This window comes from Suncus etruscus, chromosome 6 (assembly GCF_024139225.1).
Source record: "Suncus etruscus isolate mSunEtr1 chromosome 6, mSunEtr1.pri.cur, whole genome shotgun sequence".
NCBI lineage: Eukaryota > Metazoa > Chordata > Mammalia > Eulipotyphla > Soricidae > Suncus > Suncus etruscus.
Genome location: NC_064853.1, coordinates 33,829,240 through 33,857,024, shown reverse-complemented (window position 1 = coordinate 33,857,024; position 27,785 = coordinate 33,829,240). Strand labels below are relative to the sequence as shown.

The 27,785-nt window shown below is 50.6% G+C and overlaps 1 protein-coding gene and 1 long non-coding RNA gene across 3 annotated transcripts; both read left to right on the top strand.

Moving 5' to 3' along the window:
* Positions 1 to 1,860: 1,860 nt before the first annotated feature.
* Positions 1,861 to 27,690, top strand: IPO13 (importin 13). 2 transcript variants are annotated; one of them, XM_049774668.1, is made up of 20 exons: positions 1,861 to 2,144; positions 4,120 to 4,856; positions 14,582 to 14,722; positions 14,828 to 14,969; positions 15,079 to 15,245; positions 15,639 to 15,759; positions 15,843 to 15,990; positions 16,369 to 16,550; positions 16,631 to 16,657; positions 16,834 to 16,968; positions 17,083 to 17,226; positions 19,140 to 19,220; positions 20,627 to 20,764; positions 20,940 to 21,036; positions 24,385 to 24,437; positions 26,515 to 26,581; positions 26,670 to 26,728; positions 26,839 to 26,928; positions 27,218 to 27,399; positions 27,520 to 27,690. In XM_049774668.1, exons 1-20 carry the CDS (start codon positions 2,061 to 2,063, stop codon positions 27,614 to 27,616), a joined length of 2,892 nt encoding a protein of 963 aa, XP_049630625.1. In that variant the 5' UTR covers positions 1,861 to 2,060; the 3' UTR covers positions 27,617 to 27,690. The 2 variants fall into 2 exon arrangements, 1 of the variants encoding a protein (XP_049630625.1); XR_007496745.1 differs by lacking the exons at positions 24,385 to 24,437; positions 27,218 to 27,399; positions 27,520 to 27,690 and having other exon boundaries at positions 26,839 to 26,918.
* Positions 24,459 to 25,853, top strand: LOC126011450 (uncharacterized). Its single transcript, XR_007496762.1, has 2 exons — positions 24,459 to 25,127; positions 25,654 to 25,853. It is a non-coding gene; the product is annotated as an uncharacterized LOC126011450 (long non-coding RNA).
* Positions 27,691 to 27,785: the final 95 nt, after the last annotated feature.

The window sequence follows — 27,785 nt, the reverse complement described above, 5'->3', positions numbered from 1 at the left end:
TGTGCTCAGAAATAGCTCCTGGCAGGCACGGGGGACCATATGGGACACCGGGATTCGAACCAACCACCTTTGGTCCTGGATCGGCTGCTTGCAAGGCAAACACCGCTGTGCTATCTCTCCGGGCCCATAAACATTTAAAAAAAAATATATATATATATACACAGATTTGCTCGAGATTCCCACAGGACTTTGTTTGCTAGTTAAATTGTACCTCCTCCCCCAGTCTCTACTCCTCAAGTTCAGATCAAGTTTTTTCCTCTTCCAGGAAGCCTTCTCAGCCACTGCTTAAGCCTCAAGTGGCAACTGCAATGACAGTTGCCAAAGTATTAATCGCCACGCTTACAAAGTGGACAAAACTTCTGCAGGGTTTGATGAGATCAGATCAGCTTTTGCTATCCGTGGGTGTTCAGGTAAAAGGAACAAGAAACCAGTTTCGGTTTCCTCTGCAACTAGTGATAAGAAACCCCACCTGACAGTAGAGAGAACTGAACTTAAGGCAAGCAAATCACGCTACCACTTTCCCATTCTAATTACTGAAAAGAGCCACAAGACACTCTTGGAATTCTCTGAGCACTGTCCATGGTATGCAGTTTCCTGGTTGCTTGCTGGATGATAGGGGGGTGTCTTTTTCTTTCTTCATCCAGATGCCGCCAAAGTGGTGCTGAAACCAAAAGGCTTCCCAAAAGGCTTTCCAGGGCCACAAGAAATGTCCTTCGCGGGGCACCAGTGTGACCTGTCTCCTAGCCCCGCCCTAGCCCCTCCTAACACACACAGAGACACAGTCATACACACAGACACAGATACACACATAGAAACAGACAGACAGATAGACAGACAGACAGACACACCCCCCCATTTTTTTCTTCCACCTTAGCTCCATCCACCTCTGTCCACCGGCCCTTTGGGGACCCTACGTCCTTGGAGAAGTGCCCTGCAGCGATCCCCACAGTCAGCCCCAAGGGGTGGGGGCGCATCATACGCCCCCTTACCCTCGGGCAAAAAAAGACTAAAATGGGAGGCTCGGTGGCTAACCTCCCAACTCCCCAACCCACGTGCTCCGGGCCTCCGCCGCCGCCTGGCGCCGCCCTCCGTCCGGCAAGGCGCGATGTGGACTACATTTCCCAGGATGCACAGCGGCGGGGTCCTCGGCTGGGCGGGGCGGAGGAGGTGGTCCTCGCGCGGTCTGTCCGTCCCGTTGCCTGCTCGTGGCCGCGCAGGCTGGCGCGAGGCCATCCGGCACCAGAGACCCGCCATGAGCTTCCGCGCAGTTCCGCTGGGCCGTGTTGGGCCGGGCCGGGTCGGGCCGTCAGGGCGGGCGAGGGGGCGGAGAGGCCGCCCGAGTCGGCCGCGTCGGGGACAGGCGCGTCGGGGGCAGCCCGTGGCTCGCTGAGGCCCCCGCCCCGTCCCGGCCGGGCCGGCTCGCCGCTGCCCGCCTGCTGTCAGTCACTGGGGCGGAGGCAGCGGCGCTGGCGGGGCTGCCTTGGGGCCGAGAGGAGCGAGCGGGCCTGGCCGAGCGGAGGGGACCCCGCCAGAGCCCCTTAGCGCCCCCGGACTCTCGAGGCCGTCGCTGGACGCCCCCGTCAACCACCAAAGGCTCCCTGCCCCTGGATCTCCCCACCGCGGTGACCTCCTCTGAGAGGCCAAGACAGCGCCTGGCCGGGCCAGGGTTTGTGGGTTCAGGCCCTCGACCCTGCGACCCCCCCATTCCGGGGCAGGACCTCGGGTCCCTTCGCGGCCTCCCTGCCCTATGAGTCTCTCCTCCCCGATTCTGGCCCCGGAGCTGTGACCTATACCACCACCCCTGGGAGGGACCACGGACGGTTGGGGTGCTGCTCTCCAGTGGGTTCTCCCGAGAGCACCCCCCTTTTGGCTCTCTGCCCCAGCTCCCCACCGCCCTCCGAGGTGGGGAGGCCTCGGCAGCCATGCCCGCCCTGGGCCCCGGCTCCTACTCCCATTCCCAGGACACCCCAGCCGGGGTCTAGCAGGGAGCCTGCAGCCCGAGGGGCTGGGGCCGGAGGAGTCAAGTGGGGGGCCACCTCCCCGTTGGGGAGGGAGCAAAGATGGAGCGGCGGGAGGAGCAGCCCGGGGCTGCGGGGGCTGGAGCCACACCAGCCCTGGACTTCACGATGGAGAACGTGGAGAAGGTACGGCACGGCGGTGGGTTCAGAGTTTGGGGTACCCAGGTGACAGGGCAGAAGTCCTGGCTACTGGCAGCCACGACGTCAGCACCTGGTCTGGGCTAGCTGCCTGCTGGGACAGTGCACCCCCCCCCCCCAGCACCTGGCATGGGCTGTCTTTCTCTCTCTGCGGGCAGGACCCAAGAGTGGCTGTGCCCGATGCTATTTTGGGTCTTGTTTAGACTTGGGATCTCTGTGGGTACATCCTCGGGGCTTGGCTAGGTCCCTCTAGGGTACTGACTGATGGCTCAGACCTGCCAGCTTGGCTCTGCTCCAGTGCATGGGAGCCAGAAAGACTCTGGGCTCTGTTTCCTACTTCCTTGGAGTAGGGTCTTTCTTGATGGTCTAGACTAGGCCTAAGGAGAGCTGACCCCCTTTGTTATCTGTGGGGTGCAGGGGGGCCTGGGGTTGCCGGCATCCATAACCCATTCCTGCTCCCTTGAACATGCATCTCACTGCACAGTCTCTGCTCCTTCCAGCTTATATGTACAATTCCTCTGTATTTCTTCCGTTCTCTCTCTCTCTCTCTCTCTCTCTCTCTCTCTCTCTCTCTCTCTCTCTCTCTCTCTCTCTCTCTCTCTCTCTCTCTCTCTCTCTCTCTCTCTCTCAAATGCAGAAGTGCAAGCTCCCCCTATCTTCCTGCACCCCCACTCTGAATGAATGGGGAGATGGGGCTTCCATGCTGGGAAACAGGAAATAGTTGCAGATACACCTTGGTTATTTTTGAGGTCTGTTTATCATGTCGAATTGTGAGGCTGCATCTCTTCTGCTCTTCTGCTTCTGTTTCCAGCCTTCCTCAGCAGCCCCGAGTGACCCCTTAAGGGATGGTGGCTATCACTGGCTATCAGGTGTAGAGAGAGGGAAAGGCCTATCCGCATGGAGCCCACTTCGGGGGTTAGAGTGCTGGCCCTACGCTTCCACCTCCTGAGACCAGGCAGTGTTGGCATGGTGGCTACCAGGGAGATGAACCACTGTTTTCTTAACTTGAAGCCCAGTGGAATTGGGGCTTTGGGGATTTAGCTGGTTGAAAACTTCAGGCTAGGCATTTTTTAAGAATGCCTAGCCACAGGCCAAAACTTCTCTGGACCATCTTTGTGGGTCCAGAGACCCTCACGTGGTCTTTCTGGGGCTATTCTCACCTACCCTCCAGTCTGCCTCTGCCCCAGGGCTTCCTGGCAAAGTCTTAGTAACATGCTCAGATTTCACACTAGCTTTTGTAACAACCTCTGGATGGTCCTAGGGGAGCTGAATGAAGCTGTTGGAGCTGATGGGAGTAGCTGTGCCTGGGAGGCTATTTCATGCTCTTCTCCAGTCTAGTTTCATCCCAATGGCGCCATTCCTATGCTTGGGCTTTGCCTTTTACTTCAAGTTCACCCCCTTTGGGGAGCTCTCTCTCTCTCTCTCTCTTGCTCTCTCTCTCTTTCTCTCTCCTTTCTTTCTCCTCTCTCTCTCCTTTCTCTCTTTCTCCTCCCTCCCTCCACCCCCTCTCTCTCCTCTCTCTCTCTCTCTCTCTCTCTCTCTCTCTCTCTCTCTCTCTCTCTCTCTCTCTCTCTCAGATACTTCCAGTGTTACACGGGTTACAACTGGCTCTATGCTTAGGAATTACTCCTGGCAGACTTGGGGAAGCCATATGGGATGCTGGGGATCAAACCCAGGTCAGCTAGATACAAGGCAAATGAAACCACTGAACTTTCTCTCTGGCCCCAACCCACAGTGTCTTAATATAAAGAGGAGAGGATACGATAGCATATAAGTGAGATTCAGGCTCTCATATAAGAGCAGAACCATGCCTGAGAAACACCACAGTGCCCTAAACTCTTATTTTCTGAGCAGCTCCCTGGTTAGAAGGGAGGGGTCTTAAAGGACCATGCTGCCCCCTCTCTTCTGGCCTTTGATGGAATCCCGAGTTTCAGCTCCTGCTCAATTCTGTGCTATCCTGCAGGCACTGCATCAGCTCTACTACGATCCCAACATCGAGAACAAGAACCTAGCTCAGAAGTGGCTGATGCAGGCCCAGGTCTCCCCACAGGCCTGGCACTTCAGCTGGCAGCTGCTGCAGCCCGACAAGGTCCCTGAGATACAGTACTTTGGGGCCAGTGCCCTGCACATCAAGATCTCTCGCTACTGGAGTGACATCCCCACTGACCAGTATGAAAGCCTAAAGGCCCAGCTCTTCACCCAGATCACCCGCTTTGCCAGTGGCTCCAAAATCGTGCTGACTCGACTGTGTGTGGCACTGGCCTCCCTGGCCCTCAGCATGATGCCTGATGCATGGCCATGTGCTGTGGCAGACATGGTCCGGCTCTTCCAGGCTGAGGACTCCCCAGTGGATGGCCAGGGCCGCTGCCTGGCCTTGCTGGAGCTGCTTACAGTGCTGCCTGAGGAGTTTCAGACCAGTCGCCTGCCCCAATATCGCAAAGGCCTGGTGCGGGCCAGCCTAGCCGTGGAGTGTGGGGCTGTCTTCCCTTTGCTGGAGCAGCTGCTACAGCAGCCCAGCTCACCCAGCTGTGTGCGTCAGAAGGTGCTCAAGTGCTTTTCCAGCTGGGTACAGCTGGAGGTGCCACTGAAGGACTGTGAGGCGCTCATTCAGGCTGCCTTCGCTGCTCTGCAGGACTCAGAGCTCTTTGACAGCAGTGTGGAGGCCATCGTCAATGCCATCTCGCAGCCTGATGCCCAGAGGTGAGTGGGTGCCCATTTCCCCCGGAGGGCCAGCCTTCTTAGCCAACGACACATTCATTCATCTGTTCAATAAAATACTAAGTGAGTGCCTTATGCATGCCTCCTGTCCCTGTGCTGAGAGACATAGCAAGGAACCAAACAAGATATAGTTTTGGTCCTTACAGTAGAGTATAGAGACCAACATTAAATGACTATACGCAGTATTATTCAATTAAAATACTTGACTCTCTTCTGGTGCTCTCCACTAGCCAATTATCAAATTCTGGTGTTTGGCTCCTAAAGTGCCAATCTAAGCTTTTCATTTCCGCTGCCACCACCCAGATTCAACCTGTCATCCTCTCCCCAGATTACTGCGGAGCCTTCTGACCAATCCTCTGGCTTTGTTTCTTTGTTGTTTAACCAGCAGCCACTGTGGACTTTAGAAAGTAATTCACGGGGCCTGAGCGATAGCACAGCGGTAAGGCATTTGCCTTGCACACAGGCAACACAGGATGGACCCTGATTTGAATCCCAGCATCCCATATGGTCTCCTGAGCCTGCCAGGAGTGAGTTTTGAGTAGAGCCAGGAGTAGCCCCTGAGCACTGCCGGGTATGACCAAAAACAAACAAACAAAAAGGTAATTCAATGGTAGAGCACATGCCTTTGCAAAGATGAGTCCCTGGGTTTGGAACATCAAAAAACCCAAAAAAATGGAAGAAAGAAATGAGATAGCCCAGCAGGATGGTGTTTGCCGTGCATGTGGCTGACTCGGGTTTGATCGCTGGCATCTCATGGTCCTCTGAGCCTGCTAGTCGTGATTCCTGAGTGCAGAGCCTGAAATAACCTTTGAATGCTGCTGCGTGTGGCTCAAAACAAACTAAACAAACATAAAAGAAAAGAAGATCTAGGGATTGTACAGGGGTTTGGGTGCTTGCCTTGCATGCAGTTGACTCTTATTTGAGCACATCCAGGAGTAATCCCTAAGAGCCAGGAGTAAATTCAGCCTGAACCCCATTTTACTGCACTCTCCAACCCTTCTGTTCAGAATTCTTCAGTGATCTTCTCAGATTGTAGTGGTACAGACTGTTCTCACAGAGGTGTACAGTATGGCATCTCCAACCACACTGAATACCTTGCATCTAGCTTTCTTGCTCTTATTCAGCTCCTTGAATGTCTCATGTTCCTTCCAGCCTCGCTAAACCATCACATATACTTGACACATAACCTCTGCCTGAGCTTCGGTTTCACTTTCTATGTTATTTGGGTTTGGTTTTGTTTGTTTGGGGGCCACTTCTGGTGATGGGGTTACTCCTGGCTCTGCAGTCAGGAATTACTGGTGGTGCTCAGGGATGCCAGGAAATGAACCCATATTGGCCATTTGCAAGGCAAGCATCCTGCCCTCTGTACTGATTTGTATTGCTTGCAGGGTAAGCACCCTATTCTTCCTTTGGGAAGGCCTGTGATCTTGAAAATTAAGTTTGATCTCTATTACTTTAAATAACTTTTTTTGTTTTGGGGCCACATTTGGTGGTACTCAGGAGTTACTCCTGGCTCTGTAATCAGGAATCATTCATGGCAGGTTCAGGGGACCATTGGTGGGAATCAAACCCGGGTAAGCTGTGTGCAAGGCAAATGCCCTACCTGCTGAGCTATTGCTCTAGGCCCTGATCTCTATTATTGTCCTCTCAAGAGCTTCCAGTGTTTTCCCTGTTTAACCCTAGCTCAGTTTCATTTTAAATTAATGTATGTCTCCCCAGTTAGTTTCTCAGTTCTGTAAGGACAGGACATTGTAGTTTATTTACATAAGGCCTAGCAGTTACTTGGTAGTATTCAGTACTTTTTGATGACCAGAAATGCTGAGTGGAGAAGGGTGGAAATGGGGGTGTGGGAAAGAAAGAAGTCATTTCAGGGATTAAGGGTGCAAGTGCAGAGGCCTGTGGTGGCCATGTCAAGGATCAAGGATCCAAAAGAAGGTAAGTCTCATGGAATTTTTGTTTTATGTTCATCGAGTACTTGCTTGTATGTCAGACTCTGTATGGAGCAGAGATGACTAGGTTTTGGGGCCAGAGAGATAGCACAGCGGTAGGGCATTTGCCTTGCATGCAGCAGACCCAGGATGGATGGTGGTTTGAATCCTGGCATCCCATATGGTCCCCTGTGCCTGCCAAGAGTGATTTCTGGGGGCCAGAGAGATAGCATGGAGTTAAGGCATTTGCCTTGCATGCGGAAGGTCGGTGGTTCAAATCCCTGAGCCTGCCAGGAGTGATTTCTGAGCATAGAGCCAAGAGTAACCCCTGAGCGCTGCCGGGTGTGACCCAAAACCCAACCCCCCCCCCAAAAAAAAAGAGTGATTTCTGAGCGCAGAGCCAGGGTGGGCCCTGAGCGCTGCTGGGTGTGACCCAAAAACCAAAAATAAATAAATAAATAAATAAATAAAAGACTAGGTTGACTTCTGTAAGTGAGGAGCTCATACCATGCCATATTTGTGTAGACACAAATAGGCAAGTATGATAAACGTTCTTGGAAAAACCTGGGGGCTGTGAGAACCTGTCTGATTTATATTTTGTTGGTTCTTGGGCCACATCTGGCAATGCTCAGGGGTTACTCCTGGCTCTGCGCTCAGGAATTAATCTGGTGGTGCTCTAGGAACCATATAGGGTGCCAGGGATAAAAAACGAGGTCAGCCATAAGCAAGGCAAGAGCTCTACCCCACCCACTCTACTATTATCTCTCTGGCCCACATTTAGCCCAGTCTGAGAATTGTGAAAGGCTCCTAAGAGAAGGTGACATCAGGTTGTCTTGAAGATTGTAAGAGTTGGCCAAATGAAGATTGTAAGAGTTGGCCAAATGTACGTGATGCATTTAGAGAGAACATTCCAGATAGATTAAATAGCCCAAGTAATAATTCACCAGGGTGAGCATCTAATAGAATCATGGTGAACCAGCAAGTGAGAAGGTCAGCTGTAGAGATCTGGGCCCAGATCACACAGGATCTGCCATCCAAGCATAAAATACTTATTTACCACAAGAGAATTAAAGATCCTGGATAGAAAAAAAAAAGGACATTTTGAGATATTTGGTATAAATTAGATTGGGAAGGTCCTGATTACAGAGGTGACTCTAACATTTCAAACATTCTAACATTTTGGCTTTGGAAACCCAAGGGAAAGTTCAAGGTTAAAAATAAAGCTCTGCAAGAGACAACACCTCTGGTGGTGCTCAGGAATCACTCCTGGCAGACTCAGGGGACTGTGTAGGGTGTCAGGGACTAAATAAGTGCCCCTCCCTCTCTACTTTCTCTCCAGCCCCCTTGAGTAAACACTTTTAAACCTCACTTTTCTCAGTACAATGGATGTGATGTGATATTTCAACCCAGCAGAGTTGTAAAGGTTTAGTAGGATTTTGTGCATAGGGCTTGCCCCTGGTATTATATAAATGATATTTTTGTATGAAGAGTTAATCAGAAAATATCTGGGAAGATTTAGCTTGGTTCCTTTCTCTCTAAGTAACAGTTGCAGATATTGGCTATTACTGTGTTGACAACTAGTTGCCAAAAGAGAGCCCTTTCCCCGGGAGTTCCAGCAGACTGAGGGTACCAAGTCCCAGGTCATCTCCTGTTCCAGTCCCCTGAGGCTCAAGTGCTGGTTCGACCTGGGAAGTTTGTGGTTACCAAGAGGAATTGGCCGTGCCGGTGTGTAGATGATGTGGGATATCCTTGGATATACCCAGGGTTACCCACCCAGCCAGTCTCAAGGGCTTTGGCAGGTAATTGATGCCACTTCTCTGTACGAATGAGTGAGCAAGGAGCCAGTGAGGGAATCCACAGCCTCCTGAGCGCCCATTGGCTGCAGCCCCCTTGGTTGCCTAGCAACTCTCCTTATTTTCTCAGCTCAGCTCCCAGAGCTCTAATTGCAGGTCTGGGTTGAGCTCAGTGTGAGTGGCAGAGAGTCCTGGCAGCCCCACCTCAGATGGGCTGCTCAAGCTGACCAATCAGAACCAGATTTGTCTTGAACCCAGGCTCAGCTCTCTCACTCCCCTTGCCATTAGAAACCTCTGGGCAGACCCGAGGCCTCCTGACTACTCACAGGGCACAGGCAGTTCACTCAGGTGGTAGGAGATCTATACCAAAACTTTCCCTCATGGGGTGATAACTTAACTGGAGTAACTTTGAGCCCTTCCTGTCTAGTCTAGAATCCTGCCTTTGGCCTGAGGAAGGTTCCTTCAGTGGTGAGACCAAACACGGACAATCAGGAATGCTGTCACCTGTCTTTCCCTGGCCTGAGCTTGCCCTTGTAGGTTGCCCATTCCCCATCTGCAGCGGCTGCTGTTTGCCTGACTCTTTGGGGGAAAAGAATATGGATTTTTCTGAAGTTTGTTTTTATTTATTTTTGTGCCACACCCAGTGGTGCTCAGGTTTTACTCCTGGCTCTGTGCTCAGGAATCACTATTGCTGATGCTGGGGTGGGGGTGGGGGGACCATCTGGGATGCAGGGGATTGAACCCAGGACAGATACATGCAAGGCAAGCACCCTACCCATTGCACTATCAATACATTCCTAGAAGTTTTTTCTAATCCTGGAAAAGTCTTCTTTTCTTTTCTTTTCTTTTTTTGTTTGTTTTTGCACCACACCCGGCAGTTACTCAGGGGTTACTCCTGGCTATCTGCTCAGAAATAGCTCCTGGCAGGCACGGGGAACCATATGGGACACCGGGATTCGAACCAACCACCTTAGGTTCCGGATCGGCTGCTTGCAAGGCAAACGCCACTGGGCTATCTCTCCGGCCCCAATCCTGGAAAAGTTTTCTAGTGGAAGTTGAGGGAGAAAGAAAATTTAATTCAACAGGTTCTTGGTGGAGGACTGCCCTCAGTATCTTAGTTAACTGAGATATCAGCATAGATCTGCAGAGATACTTTGGGCAATTTGGGTTGATTCCTGAAATAAAAGCAGATCTATTGAGGTATAAGGGGCATCCCAAGATGGAATCTAGCTTTTTGGGGTGTGTGTGAGGAGGGGACAGGTTCATAGGCATCAGTACTCAGGGCTTATTCCTGACTGCACTTAGGGATCAGCTTTGAGGGCTTGGGAAACCATATGTGGTGTCAGGGATTGAGTCCAGGTCAGCTGCTTGCTAGGCAATTGCCCATCCCACAGTACTGTTATTCAGGCCCTGGAGTCTGTCTTTTATTGTTTTTGTTTTGTTTTGTAATTTGTTTTTGCATCACACCCAGTGACACTCAGGGGTTACTCCTGGCTCTGTACTCAGGAATTATTCCTGGTGGGCTTGAACACCATATATATATATATATATGCCATTGAACAAACATGGGTCAGTATCGTGTAAAGCAAATACTCTACCCTTTGTGCAATTGCTCTGGCACTGGTGTCTATCTCTTTAGTCATGGTATGACCTTGAATTGTACCTTGAGCCCTTTAGGGCTATATTGTCCTTGATTGTTCTCATAGGGAGGCTGTGATAGACCCTTTTTTGAGTGCCTACTGTTTCCACAAGCTTTGGCAGGTGTAAAGGAGTCTTGGAGTACAGTAGAGAGGCTATGGGGGGTAGGGCATCACCTCCAGCCCCCACCCCAGCTGCTGGCGAGCTCCGACCATGCCTTGGCTCTGCCCCTGCTCTCTCCTCTTTGTGCCAGTGTCTGGCCTGAAGGTACCCATTGTCTCATGGTGCAGTCTGTGTCAGGGTCATTGGACTGAAATTATCCCAGCCGTCTCCAGGCAGCACCCTCTGGGGCCATCTCTGAACTGGTGGGATCCTGGTAAGGACGCTTGTCCTGCCAATTTTGGGGGGATGTGGAGGAGGCCTGAGCTACTACTCTCCTCCTGTCCCTTTCATCCTTCCTGAAGGCCACCTGCCTAGTCATTTGCAGTCCCAGTAGAACTCTTCTGAACTCTCAGTTCCCCCTCCCTTCAGGATTTTCATGGTGATGCTATAATTGATAACAGGGGTCCCAAGCATCTGGCACCCCTGAAATATCACTCCCTTGTGTAGTCTGATCTCCAAGCAGGCCCAGTGGGAGCCGGCCTTCTCTCCATCTCTGGACTGGACTTGCTCTTCTCTTCCCATCAGTGCTTAATGCTCTCCTCTGCACCCTCTTCTTTCCTCTCATTCAGCATTTCTCAGGCAGCACTCATCTATTATCTCCTCCCACAAGTGCAATTACCGGCTGTTCATAGATGACTCCCAAATCTATGTCACTTGCTCTTTGTGAGTGTGTTCGTATGTGTGCATGCTGCTCAGTGACAGGGAATCCCCCATGCCCAGCTTTTCATGTGCAGAGCATGGGTACTAACCTATCTCCTCTGACCCCTGCCTCTTGCCTTTATATATGTACATATATATATTTAAAATATATATTTTATATATAAATATTTATTTATTTAAAACCTATATATTTATATATATGCAATATTTAAGTACTATGATTACAAGCATGTTTGTAGTTGGGTTTCAGTCATAAACAGAATACCCCCCTTCACCAGTGCAACATTCCCACACCAATGCCTTCCTCCCCACCCTGCCTGTGTTCGCCACGGTGCCTCTTGCTTTTAATCTCTCTGCTGCTTCAGGATTTTACATCCAACTCCCCCAATATGTCTACCTATATATCTCAAAAGGCACTTGTAGTCCAGTGTGCCTCACCCCAACTTCACCATTCTCCAGCCTCCCATCCATTGGTTACTACCCATCTCTGCCCTCTTTTCGAGTCTCAGTAAATAGCTCTAGCATCTGCTTGGTTGTTGCGCTGGTGATCTGAAAGTTGTCTTTGACCTGTCCCATCCTCTGATTCATTCAACTGTCATGCTGTCTTAGTCCTCTGAGTTAATTATTTACCTTTCTTTTTCTACAGTCACCTCAACACATAATGTTAGGGTTTGGTGGCAGGGGTGAAGTGAAATAACTGAGATCAATGTTATCAGGAGCTGTTTTTGCCTTCCTTAGAGCCACTGAGCCTGTATTAAGTCTTCTGTCTCCCATCCTTGTTCAGGCGTCCCTAAGGCCAGGGGTCAGCAACCCAGGGCTCCAGAGCCCCATGTGGTTCTTTTGAAGCTTTGCCACGGCTCTGACAGCATGGTCTATAGCAGGGGGACAGGGAGCAGTATCACGTTTTGGGGGGATTTTGGATCACACCCATCGCCACTCAGGGATACTCTGATTCTGTGCTCAGAAATCTCTCCTGGCAGGCACAGGGGACCATATGGGATGCTAGGATTTGAACCACCGTTGGTCCTGGGTCAGCTGATTGCAAGGCAAACACCCTACTGCTGTGCTATCTCTCTGGACCCATGAGCGGTATCACTTAAATATTTTAATTAACTTAATAATTTGCACGAATATATTTTACATTGTTAAGTGAAAAAGTTCTTTTTATCTTCAGGTCAACAGCTAACTTCACGATCCTGTATATAGCAATAAGACAAGAAAACATGGCCAGAGAGGTGGCGCAACCAGTCGGGCGTCTGCCTTGTGTGTGCGAGCTAACCTAGGACAGATCGTGGTTCGATCCCCCGACATCCCATATGGTACCCCAAGCCAGGGGCAATTTCTGAGCACATAGCCAGGAGTGACCCCTGAGCATCACCGGATGTGGCCCAAAAACAAACAAACAAACAAACAAAAATGTTTGGGTTGGAGAGATGGCATGGAGGTAGGGCGTTTGCCTCACATGCAGAAGGGTGGTGGTTCGAATCCCAGCATCCCATATGGTCCCCCAAGCCTGCCAGGAGCGATTTCTGAGCTTAGCCTGAGCACTGCTGGGTGTGACCTAAAAAAACAAAAACAAAAAGACAAGAAACAGTGTATGCAGTGCTATGTTTTAAATGTCACAATGTTTCAAGGGCTCCCAGGTTTTTTTTTTTTCCCCCTTTGGAAACAGTCCAAGTGGCTCTTCATGTCTTAAAGGTTGTGGACCCCCCTGCCTAAGACTGTTTCCTAAATCTGCTGTAACAATCTTAAAGTGGTAACTGTAAACAATAGGTATTATCTCAGATGTGGAGTTCAGAGTCCAAAACCAAGGTGTGAGCTCTCTCCAAACTCTGTCGGGGAATCCTTCCTCACCTTTTCTAAGCTGCTGGAAATCCTTGGTTGTCTGCTGTATAACTCCAGTCTCCCTCTCTTTGCCTTTGTCATTTATTGCATGTCACTCTCATTGTATATCTGTCTTTTTTTGTGGATGTCTTCTAACTATACCAGTATCAGTATTAGATTAGCATTAATATTGTATTAGTCTTCCTCTCCTGCTCTTTTATCTTATCTGCAATAGCCCTTTTCAAAATAAGGTCCGTGGGACTGGAGCGATAGCACAGTGGGTAGGGCGTTTGCCTTGCATGCGCATCCCATATGGTTTCCTGAGCACTATTGGGAGGGACTCCTGAGCACAGAGCCAAGAGTAACCCCTGAGCACCACCAGATGTGGCCGCAAGCAAACAAGCTGGGGGAGGGGGAGGCAGAGAGAGCACAGCGGTAGTGCCTTTGCTTTACATGTGGCAGACCCAGGACGGTCCTGGCATCCCATTTGGTCCCCCGAGCCTGCCAAGCGTGATTTCTGAGCGCAGAGCCAGGAGTAACCTCTGAATGCTGCCGGGTGTGACCCTAAAACCAAAAACCAAACCAAAAAAAAAAGGGGGGGCAAGTAAATAAACAAATTAAAAAACCAAAATAAGGTCCTTTTTTTAAGTACTGGGGGGTTGGGGAGACAGAATTCAATCCTAATCACTTTGCTCTCAGACCCAAATTTACCTTCTCTACTCTTGGAAAATATATTAATCCCATCCCAATTTGCTCAAAAGCCTCTTTTTTTTTTTTTTTTTTTGACCACAACCAGCTGTGCCCAGGCTTACTCCTGCCTGGCTCTGTACTCAGGAATCATGCCCAGCATAGGGGACCATATAGGATGCCAGGGATTAAACCCATATTGGTACATCCCCAAAAGTCTTAATCTATTCCAGCATCAACTCTTTTTTATTGTTGTTGTTTTGGGCCACACCCAACAGTGTTCAGGGGTTACTCTTGGCTCTGTGCTCATGCTCAGGAGATCATATGGGATACTGGAGATCAAACTGAGGTCAGTTGCATACAAGGAAAGTGCTCTACTGCTGTACTATCACTCTGGCCCCCAACATCAACTCTTATGTCCAGTGGAGAACATAGTTTAACTCATAACCCTTACCATCCTGCTCTTTCAAGTCCTCCTGGAGGTTTCTCACCCAGGGCTCTTCCCAACATGGGCAGCATCAGACCTGCAATGTAGGCCCTGCCTTTTTTGGATTTGAAATGGGGGGAAGTACTTTTTCATTTTGTTTTTATTGTTTTGTTTTTGGGGCTACACTCAGAAGTGTCAGGGGCTATTCCCAACTCAATATGGGAGCAGGGTGCCTGTGCTTCGGTTTATTGATCTTTTTTTTTTTTTCTTTTTTTTTGGTTTTGGAGTCACACCTGGCAGCGCTCAGGAGTTACTCCTGGCTCTGTGCTCAGAAGTCGCTCCTGGCAGGCCTGGGGAACCATATGGGATGCTGGGAATCGAACCACCGTCCATTCCAGGTTGGCCGTGTGCAAGGCAAATGCCCTACCACTGTGCTATCTCTTCGGCCCCATTCAGTCCATTGATCTATCACCCTGGTCTCAGTGGAAAGGGAACATTTTGATGAAGGGTAAGGAAATCTGGCTTTTCCTTAAAGAAGGATGTGGTGGGCTGACAACACTGATGGGTGCCTTTCCCTCACACCTCCAGGTATGTGAACACACTCCTGAAACTCATCCCACTGGTACTGGGACTGCAGGATCAGCTTCGACAGGCAGTGCAGAATGGGGACATGGAAACATCCCATGGCATCTGTCGCATCGCTGTGGCCTTGGGCGAGAACCACTCTCGGTAGGAATTGGGGCACCTGGGGCAGACTATAAGGACCCTCGAAGAAGTGGGGTTGGGAGCCTTCTGGGGAAACTGGAATAACCTTACACTGTGTCCCTCTCCCAGGGCCTTGCTGGACCAAGTAGAACACTGGCAGAGCTTCCTGGCCCTCGTCAACATGATCATGTTCTGCACAGGCATCCCTGGCCACTATCCTGTCAACGAGACCACGAGTTCTCTCACCCTCACCTTCTGGTACACGCTGCAGGTATGTCTGTGTGGCCACCAGCAGAACAGGCCTGGAAGGGAAAGAGATGGACCGGGAGCTAATGGGGATTCCTGGAAAAGACATTCACTTTCTTCCCTGGGTTTTTCAGGATGACATCCTGTCCTTTGAGGCAGAGAAGCAAGCTGTGTACCAGCAGGTGTACCGGCCAGTCTACTTCCAGCTGGTGGACGTGCTTCTGCATAAGGCCCAGTTCCCTTCTGATGAGGAATATGGATTCTGGTCCTCAGATGAGAAGGAGCAGTTCCGAATTTACAGGTAGATGGTAGTGGCCACTTCCAGTTCTAATTGGACTCCTGAAATAATAAAAGCAAGTGGGAATGAGGAGATTGGGGAGAATCCATTATTAGACTTAGGGAATCCTGGGGCTCGGGCTCCCTTCTCCATTCTTGGGTACTTTTTTTTTGGGGGGGGTGTTGGGATCACTCCCAGCAGTACTCAGTGGTTACTCCTGGCTCTACATTCAGAAATCACTCCTAGATGCCGGAATTCGAACCACCATCCTTCTGCATGCAAGGCAAACACCTTACCTCCATGCTATCTCTCCTGCCCCTTCTTTGGGTACTTTTTGCAGGGCTGGGAGGTGTCTGGGTGGGCTCTCAGGCTTAGCAAGAATCAGGTGATGAATAAAAGTTTGAATCTGCTTCTCAGGGTGGACATCTCCGACACTCTCATGTACGTCTATGAAATGCTGGGGGCTGAGCTACTGAGCAATCTTTATGACAAGCTGGGCCGCTTGCTCACCAGCTCAGAGGAGTCCTACTCTTGGCAGGTACCTCCCAAGCCTGATTCCCTCTGCTCTCCCAGACCCATCATACCCTCCTCAGTCAATCCAGGTGCCCCCTCTTTCTCCAGCACACAGAGGCCCTGCTCTATGGCTTCCAATCCATCGCAGAGACCATCGATGTCAACTACTCTGATGTGGTACCTGGGCTCATTGGCCTCATCCCACGGATCAGCATCAGCAATGTGCAGTTGGCGGACACTGTCATGTTCACCATTGGTGAGACTTGGCATTCTCCCACAAACCACAGAGCCTCCTCCACCCACAACCACAGCCCACCTCCGGACTCTGTCCAAAATGGGAGTGACACAGGTGCCCATATATACTCAGTGCTGCAACCACACTACTGCCTGGGCATAGCAGGTGCCTTCCTACAGTGTCCCAGGCTGTAATTCTCCTTTGATAGACTAGTGGGCCTGGTTCTCCCATGAGTGACTTCCGCTTCTCACTTATAAGGCTCCTGTTTGAGTAGGTGCATGCATGGCTGCCTGTTCCGTTCTCTAAATGAGCAGTGCTCTCTCTCGGGCTGCAGTTGACCCTGCAGGCAGGTCTGGTGCAAGGCCAGCCACTATCCTTTTTTTTCATCTCCTACCCTAGGAGCTCTGTCTGAATGGTTGGCCGACCACCCTGTCATGATCAACAGCGTTCTGCCCCTCGTACTGCATGCACTAGGCAACCCTGAGCTCTCTGTCTCCTCTGTATCCACCCTCAAGAAGATCTGCCGAGAATGCAAGTATGACCTGCCGCCCTATGCTGCCAACATCGTGGCTGTCTCTCAGGTACGCAGGGCCCTGGCTGGAGCTGTGCCTTCAGGCACACTTGGCCTTGTGCTGATGCCTATTCCTTCTTTCATCCCCAGGATGTGCTGATGAAACAGATCCACAAGGTGAGCTCACACATTTCTAGGGCCTCCATGGTGGTTGTGGAAATCTGTGAAATTCCCACCTTTTGCCTTCTTTTCCTGTTCCTCTGTTTCTCTTCTGGAAACCTTTCCCAAGAGGCTTATTTGTTGCACTCACATTCAGATGTATTGAGGTCTGACCCTCCTGTTCTCCTCCACAGACGAGCCAGTGCATGTGGCTGATGCAGGCACTGGGCTTCCTGCTGTCAGCCCTGCAGGTGGAGGAGATCCTTAAAAATTTGCACTCACTCATCTCGCCCTATATCCAGCAGCTGGAGAAGCTTGCAGAGGAAATAGTAAGCTGGAGTATCCGTGTGTGGTTGGGCAGAACATGGAGGGGCAGTGGGGCTGGAGCCTGGGAGCTGAGCAGGGGTTGGGAGAGCTGGAGTTTGACGTTCTTCTCCCCATAGCCCAACCCCTCCAACAAGCTGGCCATTGTCCACATCTTGGGGCTTCTTTCCAACCTCTTCACCACACTGGATGTCAGTCATCATGAGGATGATCATGAAGGCCCTGAACTCCGAAAGCTGCCGGTGCCTCAAGGACCCAACCCTGTGGGTGATCATTGCTCACCCCTCCCCACCCCTGTATCCCTGTGGAAATGTCCTAGGCACCCCCAACTCCATGGATCAGATTATTGTTTCACTAGACTAATGGAAAGTGATGCATGATGTCTTTGGACCTTCCAGGGCTGTCTGCTTTCAGCACCCACTGCCCCCAGAGCGTTTTCAGGATGCCCACACACTCCCCATGTAGAGGTTGTTCCTTCAGAATGTTGCTTCCAGACTAGAGGAGAATAGATCATCATAGATAGTGTATTCTTTCTTTTTCTTTTTTGGTTTTTCAGGTTATATCTGGCAGTGCTCAGGGGTTACTCTTGGCTTTACGCTCAGAAATCGCTCCTGGCAGGCTCTGGGGACCATATGGGAAGCCGGGATTCGAACCACAGTCCTTCAGCATGAAAGGCAAACGCCTTACCTCCATGCTATCTCTCCACGCCCCCCCCCCCTTTTTTTATATATATTTTAGCCACACCTGGTGATGCTTAGGAGTTACTCCTGGCTCTGCATTCAGGAACTACCCTTGGCTCAAGCGACCACAGGGGATGCTAATTTTCGGATCCAGGTTGGGCTCGTGCAAGGCAATCGCTCTACCTGCTATACTATTGCTCTGGCCCCAGACAGTATGTTATTTACAGTGCTGAGCTGGGGCACTGGGCCTTGAGGTGACCACTTCCAGGGTGTTTGATCTGGGGCAAGACACAACTTCCCATTCAAAACCATGATTATAGGGTCAGAGAGATAGTACAAGGGTTAAGGCACTTGCCTTGAATGCTCTGATCCCCATTCGATCCTCAGCACCACATGGTCCCCTGAGCATCACTGGATGTGACCCAGGAGGACAATCAAGCACTGCCTGGATGGCCTGGGTAATCCCTAACTTGCAGCCAAAGAGCACCTTCACATTGAACCATTTTCCCAGTTGAACAAAAGTGACCAGAAGGGGTCCATGGGCCTCATGAGTATTGCACTGCTTGGGAGATTACCTTACTCTGTGCCTCTCCAAAAAAACCAAACCCATAATCAGTAAATATTTAGTTTAATCATTTAATAGAATTGTAGGGGCCAGAGAGATAGCATGGAGGTAGGGCGTTTGCCTTGCAAACAGAAGGATGGTGGTTTGAAACCGGCAACGCATATGGTCCCCCAAGGCTGCCAGGAGCGATTTCTGAGTGTAGAGCCAGGAATAACCCCTGAGTGCTGCTGGGTGTGAACCTACCCCCCCCCCCAAAAAAAAAAGGTTAAAAAAATAGAACTGTATTGGACAGCATATGTTGACTTGAGGGAAAGGGTTTTGCATACTGTGAATTTCTGTCCCAAGTATGAGGGGCTGCTTTGATTATTTTTTCTAGAACTCCTCAAAGACCCAATAGTCAAGGTGTTTCCTGAAGACAGGAGCCACATTCTCCTGGTCCCTCTGCTCAGCTCCCACCCTCAGTTTTTACCCTTTGGAATTCAGACCAGGCCCGGGTTCCCTTAGAGCCTCTTTTCCTTTATGGTCATCGTCCTGGCTTCTCACTCCCCAGGACCCTGGTGTATTCACTCTGCATACTTTGGATTTTTGGCTTCAGCCTGACCTGGGAGCGCCAATATTTTATTTTCCTCACAAGCCCATGTATTTTGGGACCAGAGGGACTTTACTGAGCTAGAAAGAGATAAGTAGTAAATTGTTGAAAGGTTACAGAGTTCCAGTAAGTCAAAGCACTTCTCTGCTTTCATTTGAGGCTTCTGAGACAAACCCAAGATGCAGAGGGCACAGCCACAGGTCATTCTCTTCCATGGTCCCAGGCACTGAGTCCTCAGGGTGTAGTCTGGGCTGAGATGTTTGAGCCTCTGGCCAACTTTTCAATGTTGCTGGGGTGAGTGGCAGTGGCAGGAGAGATCCTCACTTCTCTGTGCATCCTCAGGTGGTGGTGGTGCTGCAGCAAGTCTTCCAGCTTATCCAGAAGGTGCTGAGCAAATGGTTGAACGATGCCCAGGTGGTGGAGGTGAGCTTGACCCTAGCTTTTTGCCCCCGTAATGCCTTTGCTCAGAGGTAGAGAATATGTGGATGGTGTTGTTGCACTGAAGCTTATGGCAGTCAGCAAGGCTATAGGAAGCAAGAATTCTGCCTTATGAGAATGGATTTGGAGGGTTGGGTGGAGACATTCAGAATTTCTGGTATCCTAGAAGTGCTCCACCAATGGCCAGGGAGAGAGATCAGTGAGTTGATCACATGTTTGCATCTGAGAGGCTTGAGTTTGACCCCCACTACCACATGACCTTCCAAGCACTGCCAGGAGCGATCTCTGAGCACCAAGCTAGGAGTAGCCCCTGAGTACCACCAAGTGTGGATTCAAAACCAAAAACCGAAAAGATAAACAAAATAAAGAAGTGCTGTTGAGCTGGAGAGATAGTATAGCAGGTAGAGCATCTGCCCTGCATGTGGATTACCCAACTTCTATCCTTGATACCGCATGGTTGGCCAAGTACTGTCAGGGGTGATCCCTGAATATAAAGCCAGTAGTAAGGCTTGAGCACCCCACTGGGTATGACTGGGCATGTCCTCCCATAAGCAATTCACCCCAAATGAAGTGCTGTATCTAAAGACTCTGATATGTTGGGACTGAATGAGAGTCAGGGATCCCCTTTAGCACAGAGATCTGCTTTTGGTCTCTGTTCAAGGCCATCACCTCTATGACCACTTCTCTGAAAGAAACAGATGTGAGGAACAGAAGTTTGGTTACAAAGCTTTGTCCTAGGGCCCGGAGAGATAGCACAGCGGCATTTGCCTTGCAAGCAGCCGATCCAGAACCAAAGGTGGTTGGTTCGAATCCTGGTGTCCCATATGGTCCCCTGTGCCTGCCAGGAGCTATTTCTGAGCAGACAGCCAGGAGGAACCCCTGAGCAATGCCGGGTGTGGTTTCAAAAAAACAAAACAAAACAAAACAAAACAAAAAAAAAGCTTTGTCCTAGGCCCCTGGGAAGGGCCGGTTTGTGACCTGCCTTTCTGGGTGAGGTCAGACTTGTCCTGCTCCTTGATTACAGGCACATGAAGCCGACAGCTGATGACTAGTCCTCCTTAGGCCTGCTGGAGGCAGCACCTACTTTATGTGCCAGCCAGTGGGGGCCTGCGGGTTAGGTCCTCTTTGTTTTTTTTTTTTCTTTTCCTTCTTTTAAAATTGGAATATATTTGGCTTATTATATACATGTAACACATCTAGCATATTGATCTGATAGTTATATAATTTTTGCTATTGTAGCAATAGTCAGTGTCTCTCATGTCACATAATCATCATTTTCTTTTGTAGCTAGAACAGCTAAGAGCTGGTGTCTGAGTCAACTGGGCAATGGTTAGATAATACAGCGTCCTGGGGTCTGGGTCTGATTCACAGCCCTTTGCTCTTTTCCCCAGGCTGTGTGTGCTATCTTTGAGAAATCTGTGAAGACACTGCTAGATGACTTCGCCCCCATGGTGCCACAACTGTGTGAGATGCTGGGCCGAATGTACAGCACCATCCCCCAGGCGTCTGCTCTTGATCTCACTAGACAGGTGGGCCCTCTGGGTTCCAGATGTTTGTCCTAGTCAGCTGTATGACCAGGAGATGGGAAGGGGGTGAGGGTGGATGGCTGACCTGACTGTGGTTCTTCACCTGCGTTGCCCAGGTTGCTGGCCTGGCCTGGGGAGACAGAGCTGCAACTAACTAGCACTCCCTATTTTGTTGTAGCTGGTGCACATTTTTGCTCATGAGCCTGCCCACTTCCCTCCAATCGAGGCCCTCTTCCTGCTCGTCACCTCCGTCACACTCAGTCTCTTCCAGCAAGGTAGGTCCTAACCAGAGTCTGCTGCTCTCTCTGCTGCCACTGCCTCTGCTTCCCCAACTGGGGAGCTCCCAGCCACCCACTCTGTCCTCCTCTGTCCCCTGATTGTACAAGAAACTTGGTGGGAAACTTATGGGATCAAGTGAAACACAATTGTCACCTTATGTAAAGCTGACATCTCAGACTGCAGTGGGGAAGAGAATGAAAGCTGTCCTCTTCTATTGGCCCTCTGGGCTCTAAGCCAGTCTGGGGGTGGGGGAAGGAGAGATCAGATGTGCTAAGGGACTGGGGGCAGCAGGTTAGCTTCTTTATTATTGTTTTTATTATTATTATTGACATAGAATGAAAAGATCTTGGAGTTGAAGTCGGATAGACCTAGATTCTAAACTTATCACCACCAACTAGTTGTGTGACCTTGGCAAGTCACTTACCTTTGCAGAACCTTTGTTTCTATATCTGTGAGACTAGAGATTTCATATATTTCAAAGGATTAAAGGATTATTTTAGGTATTAAAGGAGCATCTTTTGGGCCTTTTTATTTTTATTATTTTTATTTTTTAACTTTTTTTGCACACTAAATATAGACAGTGAGTGTTGATTCCTTTCCCAACACTTAAGCTTATTCCTTTCTAGACCAAAAGCTATTGGCAGTGGTTCCAGCTTCCCATTCTCTGTGGGGTTCTTCTCTACCTAAGATGCTGGGCACAGTGCCTTGCTCCAGGATACCCTACTCTTTTTTTTTTTTTTTGGGCCACACGTGGTGATGCTCAAGGGTCACTCCTGGCTATGTGCTCAGAAATCGCTCCTGGCTTGGGGGACCAACCATATGGGACACCAGGGGATCGAACCACGGTCCGTCCTAGATTAGCACATGCAAGGCAAATGCCCTACCACTTGCGCTCCCGCTCTGGCCCCAAGAAGTCCCTACTCTTAAGCTCAGGCTTCTAATGTGGAGATGAAATTGTACTCGTAAATTTTTCCTGGATTGTGGCCACAGATTTGAGACACCCTGAGGTCCCAAGTGGGGCCAGAGTATTTGCTGATGAACCCCTTACATCTGACCCCTGCTCCAGGCAGGTCTGAGGTAGGGAGAGACAGCCAGCTGCAGGTTTTGCTTCTATGTGTTCACTCATGCCCTCCCTCCATGGCCACTGAGTCTGTGAACAGTGTCATCTGCGTGAACCTGCCCGTCTTCTCATGGGCTCGCCGGGCATGTGCTGCTTGCCAGTCAGTCCATCCTGCCTCCTGCAGCTGGAATGTTTTTTATCAGACAAAGTGAGCCCTTTGACTCCCTGGTTTAAAGTCCTCCCATTGGTCCCTATTGCTCTCAGTATCATCCCCTCCCTCACGACATATTCCCACACCCCTCCCTGTGGCCTCTCCCACCAGTGTCCCTCTGACTCTGTACAACTATGCTGCCTTTCTCCCTGCCCCCCATTTGGGGGGCACACCCACATTATTCATGGCATGTTGCTCAGTGGTCACTACTGGCAGTACTTGGGGAAGCATGTGCTGACAAGACTGAGCCCAGGCCTCCTTAATGTAAAGCATGCATAATAGCCCTTTGTGTTATCTCCCTATCCCATGCTGATAATTTTTTGTTTGTTTGTTTTTGGGATATTCCAGGGGTACTGGGACAGATATGCCCACCCACACTTGTTGCTAAGGTCACTCCTTGTAGTGATCAGGAGACCATGTGGCTCCAGGGAATCAAACCTGGGCTTCCTATATGCAAAGCATGCGCTCTAGCCCTTTAAGCCTTCTCCATGACCCCACTCTGGTTTTTTTATTCCTGCTTCCCTGTACCTTGGTCCTCTGACTGGAGCATCCTGCATCCTTGTCCAAGTGTGCTCTTACCCCTTCATGCCTCATCAGTTCTCAGATGCCTCTCAGGGGCAAAAAAAGGGGGCCTCAGTTTCTACTGTGTAAAACTACACATGGTTGATTATAGCACCAGTGATTGACTCTGTCTCTCCCCAGACTGAGCCCTTCAATGGCAGGCTTAGGTCTCTGCATGCTCAGTGCCCCCAGGAAAGCCAACACAGAGCAAGCCCTAGCTACTATAGAGGAAATAAAGACTCTGCCTTTCTCCATGCCCTGCTCACAGGGAAGCTACTAAGATGAACCCTTGCCTGCAGGCTATCCCTAAAATAAGGCACTATGTTGGGGTTGGGGGCCGGTTACCATTGCCAAAAATAAGCAGCTTAGGGCCCACTGTGAAAGTGTTGGACTCTATCCTTGCCTAAAACAGGAAACCAGGAAGAGACTGGTGCCTACTTTCCAGTGGGGACACAGTGTTTGTGGCTTGCACAAGATCACACAGCTCCTCAGTGGTATTTCAGGTAGATGGTCCTGCAGTGCCATGTCCTGACAGTGAAACCATCTGGCCAGGGGCTACAGGCCTCATCCTGCCGTAGGAGGCATTACAGCTGTAGCCAAAGAGAGTCCACTGTCTTTTGTTGGACTGGTTGAATGCCTTTCTGCACAGGGTGGCTCTGCTGGCTCCCTCCCTGGGCTCTGCCTCTTCCTCCACTCATTACACCATGGGGTGACCCGAGGGCTGTTTTCCTCTTGATTTGTGTCCAGATGGTGAAAATGGTTCTTTACCCTGAGCCCAGGTCCCTGCTGAGATAGTGTCCATGTGGACAGGCTTTGCTGGGATGGGGGCTTCCATTTTTTGCCTCATAGTTGTATTTTCCTCCTCTAAGACCTAACTGGGGCTTGACCAGCCATCCCAATGGGACATTGGACCCATCCTACCCAGAAAGAAGTACTCTGTTTGAAGTGGGCCTAATAGGCTCACTTTATAGCCTAATAGGCTCCTTTCCTGGGCTACACATAATGCCATCAAGTGAGGTCCACCTACTCAGGCCTCCTGGCCTTTCAAAGGCCTTGAGCCAAACCTCCAAAGTAGGTACCCAGGACCAACCTCCCACTGGCCCGGCCCTTCTCTTGGAGCGTGAATGATGGGAAGCATGTGCTTGGAAACCGCGAAGTCCCCCCAGCCTGCTAGAGGCCACAGTGGGAGTGTGGGGGTGCTCACCAGCTCATGAAGTGCAGCATTGCTCAAGCACCAAAGGATCACTGGGGGGCTTGGCCTGAGAAGGAGTGGGGTGTAGGTGGAGGCCCCCCGGGGGGTGCTGGGGCAGGCCCGTCCTTCACTCCGCCGTCTCTTTCTGTTGGGGTTCTCCCAGTTCATGGTTTTTGTATGTTTTGTTTCTTTATCTTGCTTCCTGCTGCTCATGTGCCCCCACGCTGTCTCCCTGCAGGCTCTCAGTCCCACATAACTATATGAGGTTGAGTTGCTGTTTGTATAATTTTTTCTTAAGTTCCATCTTTATTATATTTTAGGGCCCAGGGATCATCCTGATATTGTTGATTCATTTATGCAACTCCTGGCACAGGTGTGTTTTAGTTTTATTCATTCACGTTCTGTTCTCTCTCTTTCTCTTTCTCTTATGTTGAAATCAATTTAAGCCTATTTTTAGCTTTCTGTTGACAAATTTTTTTTTTCTGTTCAGTTGAATAGAGTTTCTTCATCTGTTTCCGTGGAAGTTGACAACCCAACATCCTCCTTTAGTGCCCCTTTGCCTCAACTAGCTCAGACCTCTTCAAAGACCAGGGAGAGGCTGGTCCAAAAGTGGGGGGAAGCCCAGGGGAGGGGACTATGCCCAGCAGCCCTTGTGCAGCCGAAGCACTAGAGAAGTTCCGGGGCAGGACTGGAGTTGAAGGGCCTGGGGTTCATTGTGCCCGTGCTCCTGCCGGGAACTGCCCGCCTCAGTGTCCCCAGCCTGCTCCTGAGAGGTAGGATGGGAGGAGCTCCAGAGGGAGGGACTGAAAGTGACTGTGTTGCTGGGAGCCTTAAACTGGCTGTTAGACAGGTTGTACCGCTGCTGGGAGTGGGGATGGGGGCTCCACCATGAGACTGTCAGGTGTGCATGTGTGTGAGATGAATTCGTGGGCTGGACTTCACTTGACATGTTCTAAGTTTGGGGTTCACATGACTGCTGTCAGTGTGTGTATCCAGTAAAGCTGAAGTTGACTGTGTATGGTGTGTTGATGAGCATGAAACAGTGATGCACTGTGCATTTGATGTGGAGGGTGCAGATTAGAGAGGGCAGGAATAGAGGCTGTGGTGTAAGTATGTCTGTATATTTTGTATGTATGTTTTGGAAGATACATGTGTTAGACTTTGGGAACATGTAAGTAGATCGAGGTGGTCTATCATACTAAGGGATCCCATCTATGGGTTAAGGTAAATGATATGTGTCTTTGTTTAATTACTTCACAAATATTTAAGTGTGTAGCACAGGCCAGCTACTCAGCCAGGTGCTGAGTAGATGTTAGTAAGCAAAAGCACACATAGTTGTTACTCTCCGGAAGTGTGTGGTAGTGGGGAATGGAGTGCGGAAGGTTTGGGGTGGGGAGTGTGTTCTTTGCCAGGATGAATATGTGTGTGTGTGGGTATGTGTGAAGGCATATTTTTGGGGTGAGGGCACTTGAGTGTTTCCTTGTGGATAGGCATGTTGGAGAAGCACATGTGTAGGAGGATTGGGGTAGGTTGAGGGTGTGGGGATGTGGCCATGCTTTGGGAATGCTAAGGTGTGTATGTAATAAAAGTGTAGTGGAGGGGCCAGAGAGGAAATGCAGGGGAATCTGTGTGTAAGGAGTGTGGTCGAGCTGTGATTGAGGCTTACTGTGGAGGTGTTTGGACATGAATGAATATACAGAGTGGAAGGTGAGGGGCTGGAGGGTTAAGGGCCTATGTAGTATGTGTTTGGGGGACTACTGGGGAACAGAAGTGTTTGATGACTGCTGGGGCTGTGCAAAGCATCTCCTGTGACCTAAGGATTTGCAAGTCATGTCCTGGTACCATTTGGGTGGGTCATCTGTCCATGAACTCCATCTATTTCCCACTATGGTAGCACTGGCTCCTGCTCTGGGTATCATTGAGAAAGGCCTGGAATCTTGGGTGGCAGATGGGGCTGCGTTCTATGGCTCCTTCCCTGATTTTCCTCTTCTTCAGCCAGAGGGTATCTGAGGAAGACAGATGGTCTGTGGAGGGAGGCTGTTGTACTGGGCTCCATGTCCAGCTGTCTTCTCTCTCCCTGCTGCTCCATTCACAAGACCAGGACCCCTAGCTGCCTTTGGGTTCCAAGCAGAGTTATTGCTGGCTGCCTAGAACCTGCAGGAGGTCTGACCCTAATGAAAGTGTTTGCTGAGGGGTGACCCAAGCTTCATGCATTATAAACTCCCAATTTCTCAAATACACCTATGCATTCACATACACATGCATGGACCTGAGAGCCCTTGGCTGCTCCTCTCCTGATCTCCTGACCCTTGAGGACTCTGGGCTCTCTGGAGGTGATTTTGGCAGTCTTTACTTGTGGTGTGTGAAGTTGGGGCCTGGGGTGGCAGGTGAGTGGGAGGATGCTTTTTGGAGTTGGGTGGGGCTGGGCTTACCAGCTCCACCTCCTGCAGGCTCTGAAGCGGAAACCAGATTTATTCCTGTGTGAACGACTGGATGTCAAAGCTCTGTTCCAGTGTGGTAAGTGGGGCAGATGAGCAGGTGGATTTGCCCCCCTCCCCCAGGAGGATATTTAGGCCTCATCTGATCAACATCTGCCTCTCCACAGCTGTGCTGGCCCTCAAGTTCCCTGAAGCACCTACTGTCAAGGCCTCCTGTGGCTTCTTTGTGAGTTCTAGCTGTCCTGACCCCTGCCCAGGGTACAGTCGGGGGTCCAGGTCTTGCCTCCTGGGAGCCTGGGGAAGAGACAGGGCTGACAGCCTCTCCACCCTCTGTAGACAGAGCTTCTGCCACGGTGTGGGGAAATAGAGCCGGTGGGGAAGGTGGTGCAAGAGGACGGCCGAATGCTGCTCATAGCAGTGCTGGAGGTGAGCTGAGCAGGTGTGGGTGATGGGAATGGGGCACCTTTCCCACTAAGCAGCTGCCCTTTGGATGAACCTGAGCCTTTGGATCCCCAAGCTCTTGGATAATGTCTTCCTCAATCAACTGGCTGAAAAGTTGTTAGGGTCTCCAGGAAGATCAGCTGGCTCTCAGACAGCAGTGCGCAAACATGTGCAGTTGGCTAAGGAGCTGCCAGGAAGGGGTGCAGTGTGGCTGGGCACCCCCTGTGGAAGGGCTGAAGCGAGCTCTGGTATGCTGAGACCCTGTCTCCATCAGGCCATCGGGGGCCAGGCCTCTCGCAGCCTCATGGACTGCTTTGCTGACATCCTCTTTGCCCTGAACAAACACTGCTTCAGCCTCCTGAGCATGTGGATCAAGGAGGCCCTGCAGCCACCCGGCTTTCCCTCTGCCCGCCTCAGCCCTGAACAGAAGGACACCTTCAGCCAGCAGATCCTCCGGTGAACTTCACTGGCTGGCAGGCTCTGGGGGGATGATGAGGAGGTGGGAGGAGAGCACTGAGGAGAGGGGAGGAGGAGAGCATCAAAGGGTGCTAACCTGCTCTCCCTTCCCTCCTACAGTGAGCGAGTGAACAAGAGGCGGGTGAAGGAGATGGTGAAGGAATTCACACTGCTGTGCCGTGGGCTACATGGCACAGATTACACAGCTGACTACTGAGGGGCACCCCTGTCCCACCCATGCCTCTTCTCCACCCCTTCTGGTTCCTTGGAATAAACTAGACTCTCACTGCACTGTTGTCTTCTGCTTATCCACTGTTGCTGCCACCTAAGTGGGTGGTCCTGAAGCCTGGGGGAAGGAGGAATGGTTGCTTGGAAGGGATTGGTGG

Coding starts and splice junctions, on each gene's coding strand:
- IPO13 (XM_049774668.1), top strand. CDS start 2,061: ATGGAGCGGCGGGAGGAGCAGCCCGGGGCTGCGGGGGCTGGAGCCACA. Junction 15,246..15,638: donor GAGCAGTTCCGAATTTACAG/GTAGATGGTAGT, acceptor TCTGCTTCTCAG/GGTGGACATCTCCGACACTC. Junction 26,582..26,669: donor CAAAGCTCTGTTCCAGTGTG/GTAAGTGGGGCA, acceptor GCCTCTCCACAG/CTGTGCTGGCCCTCAAGTTC.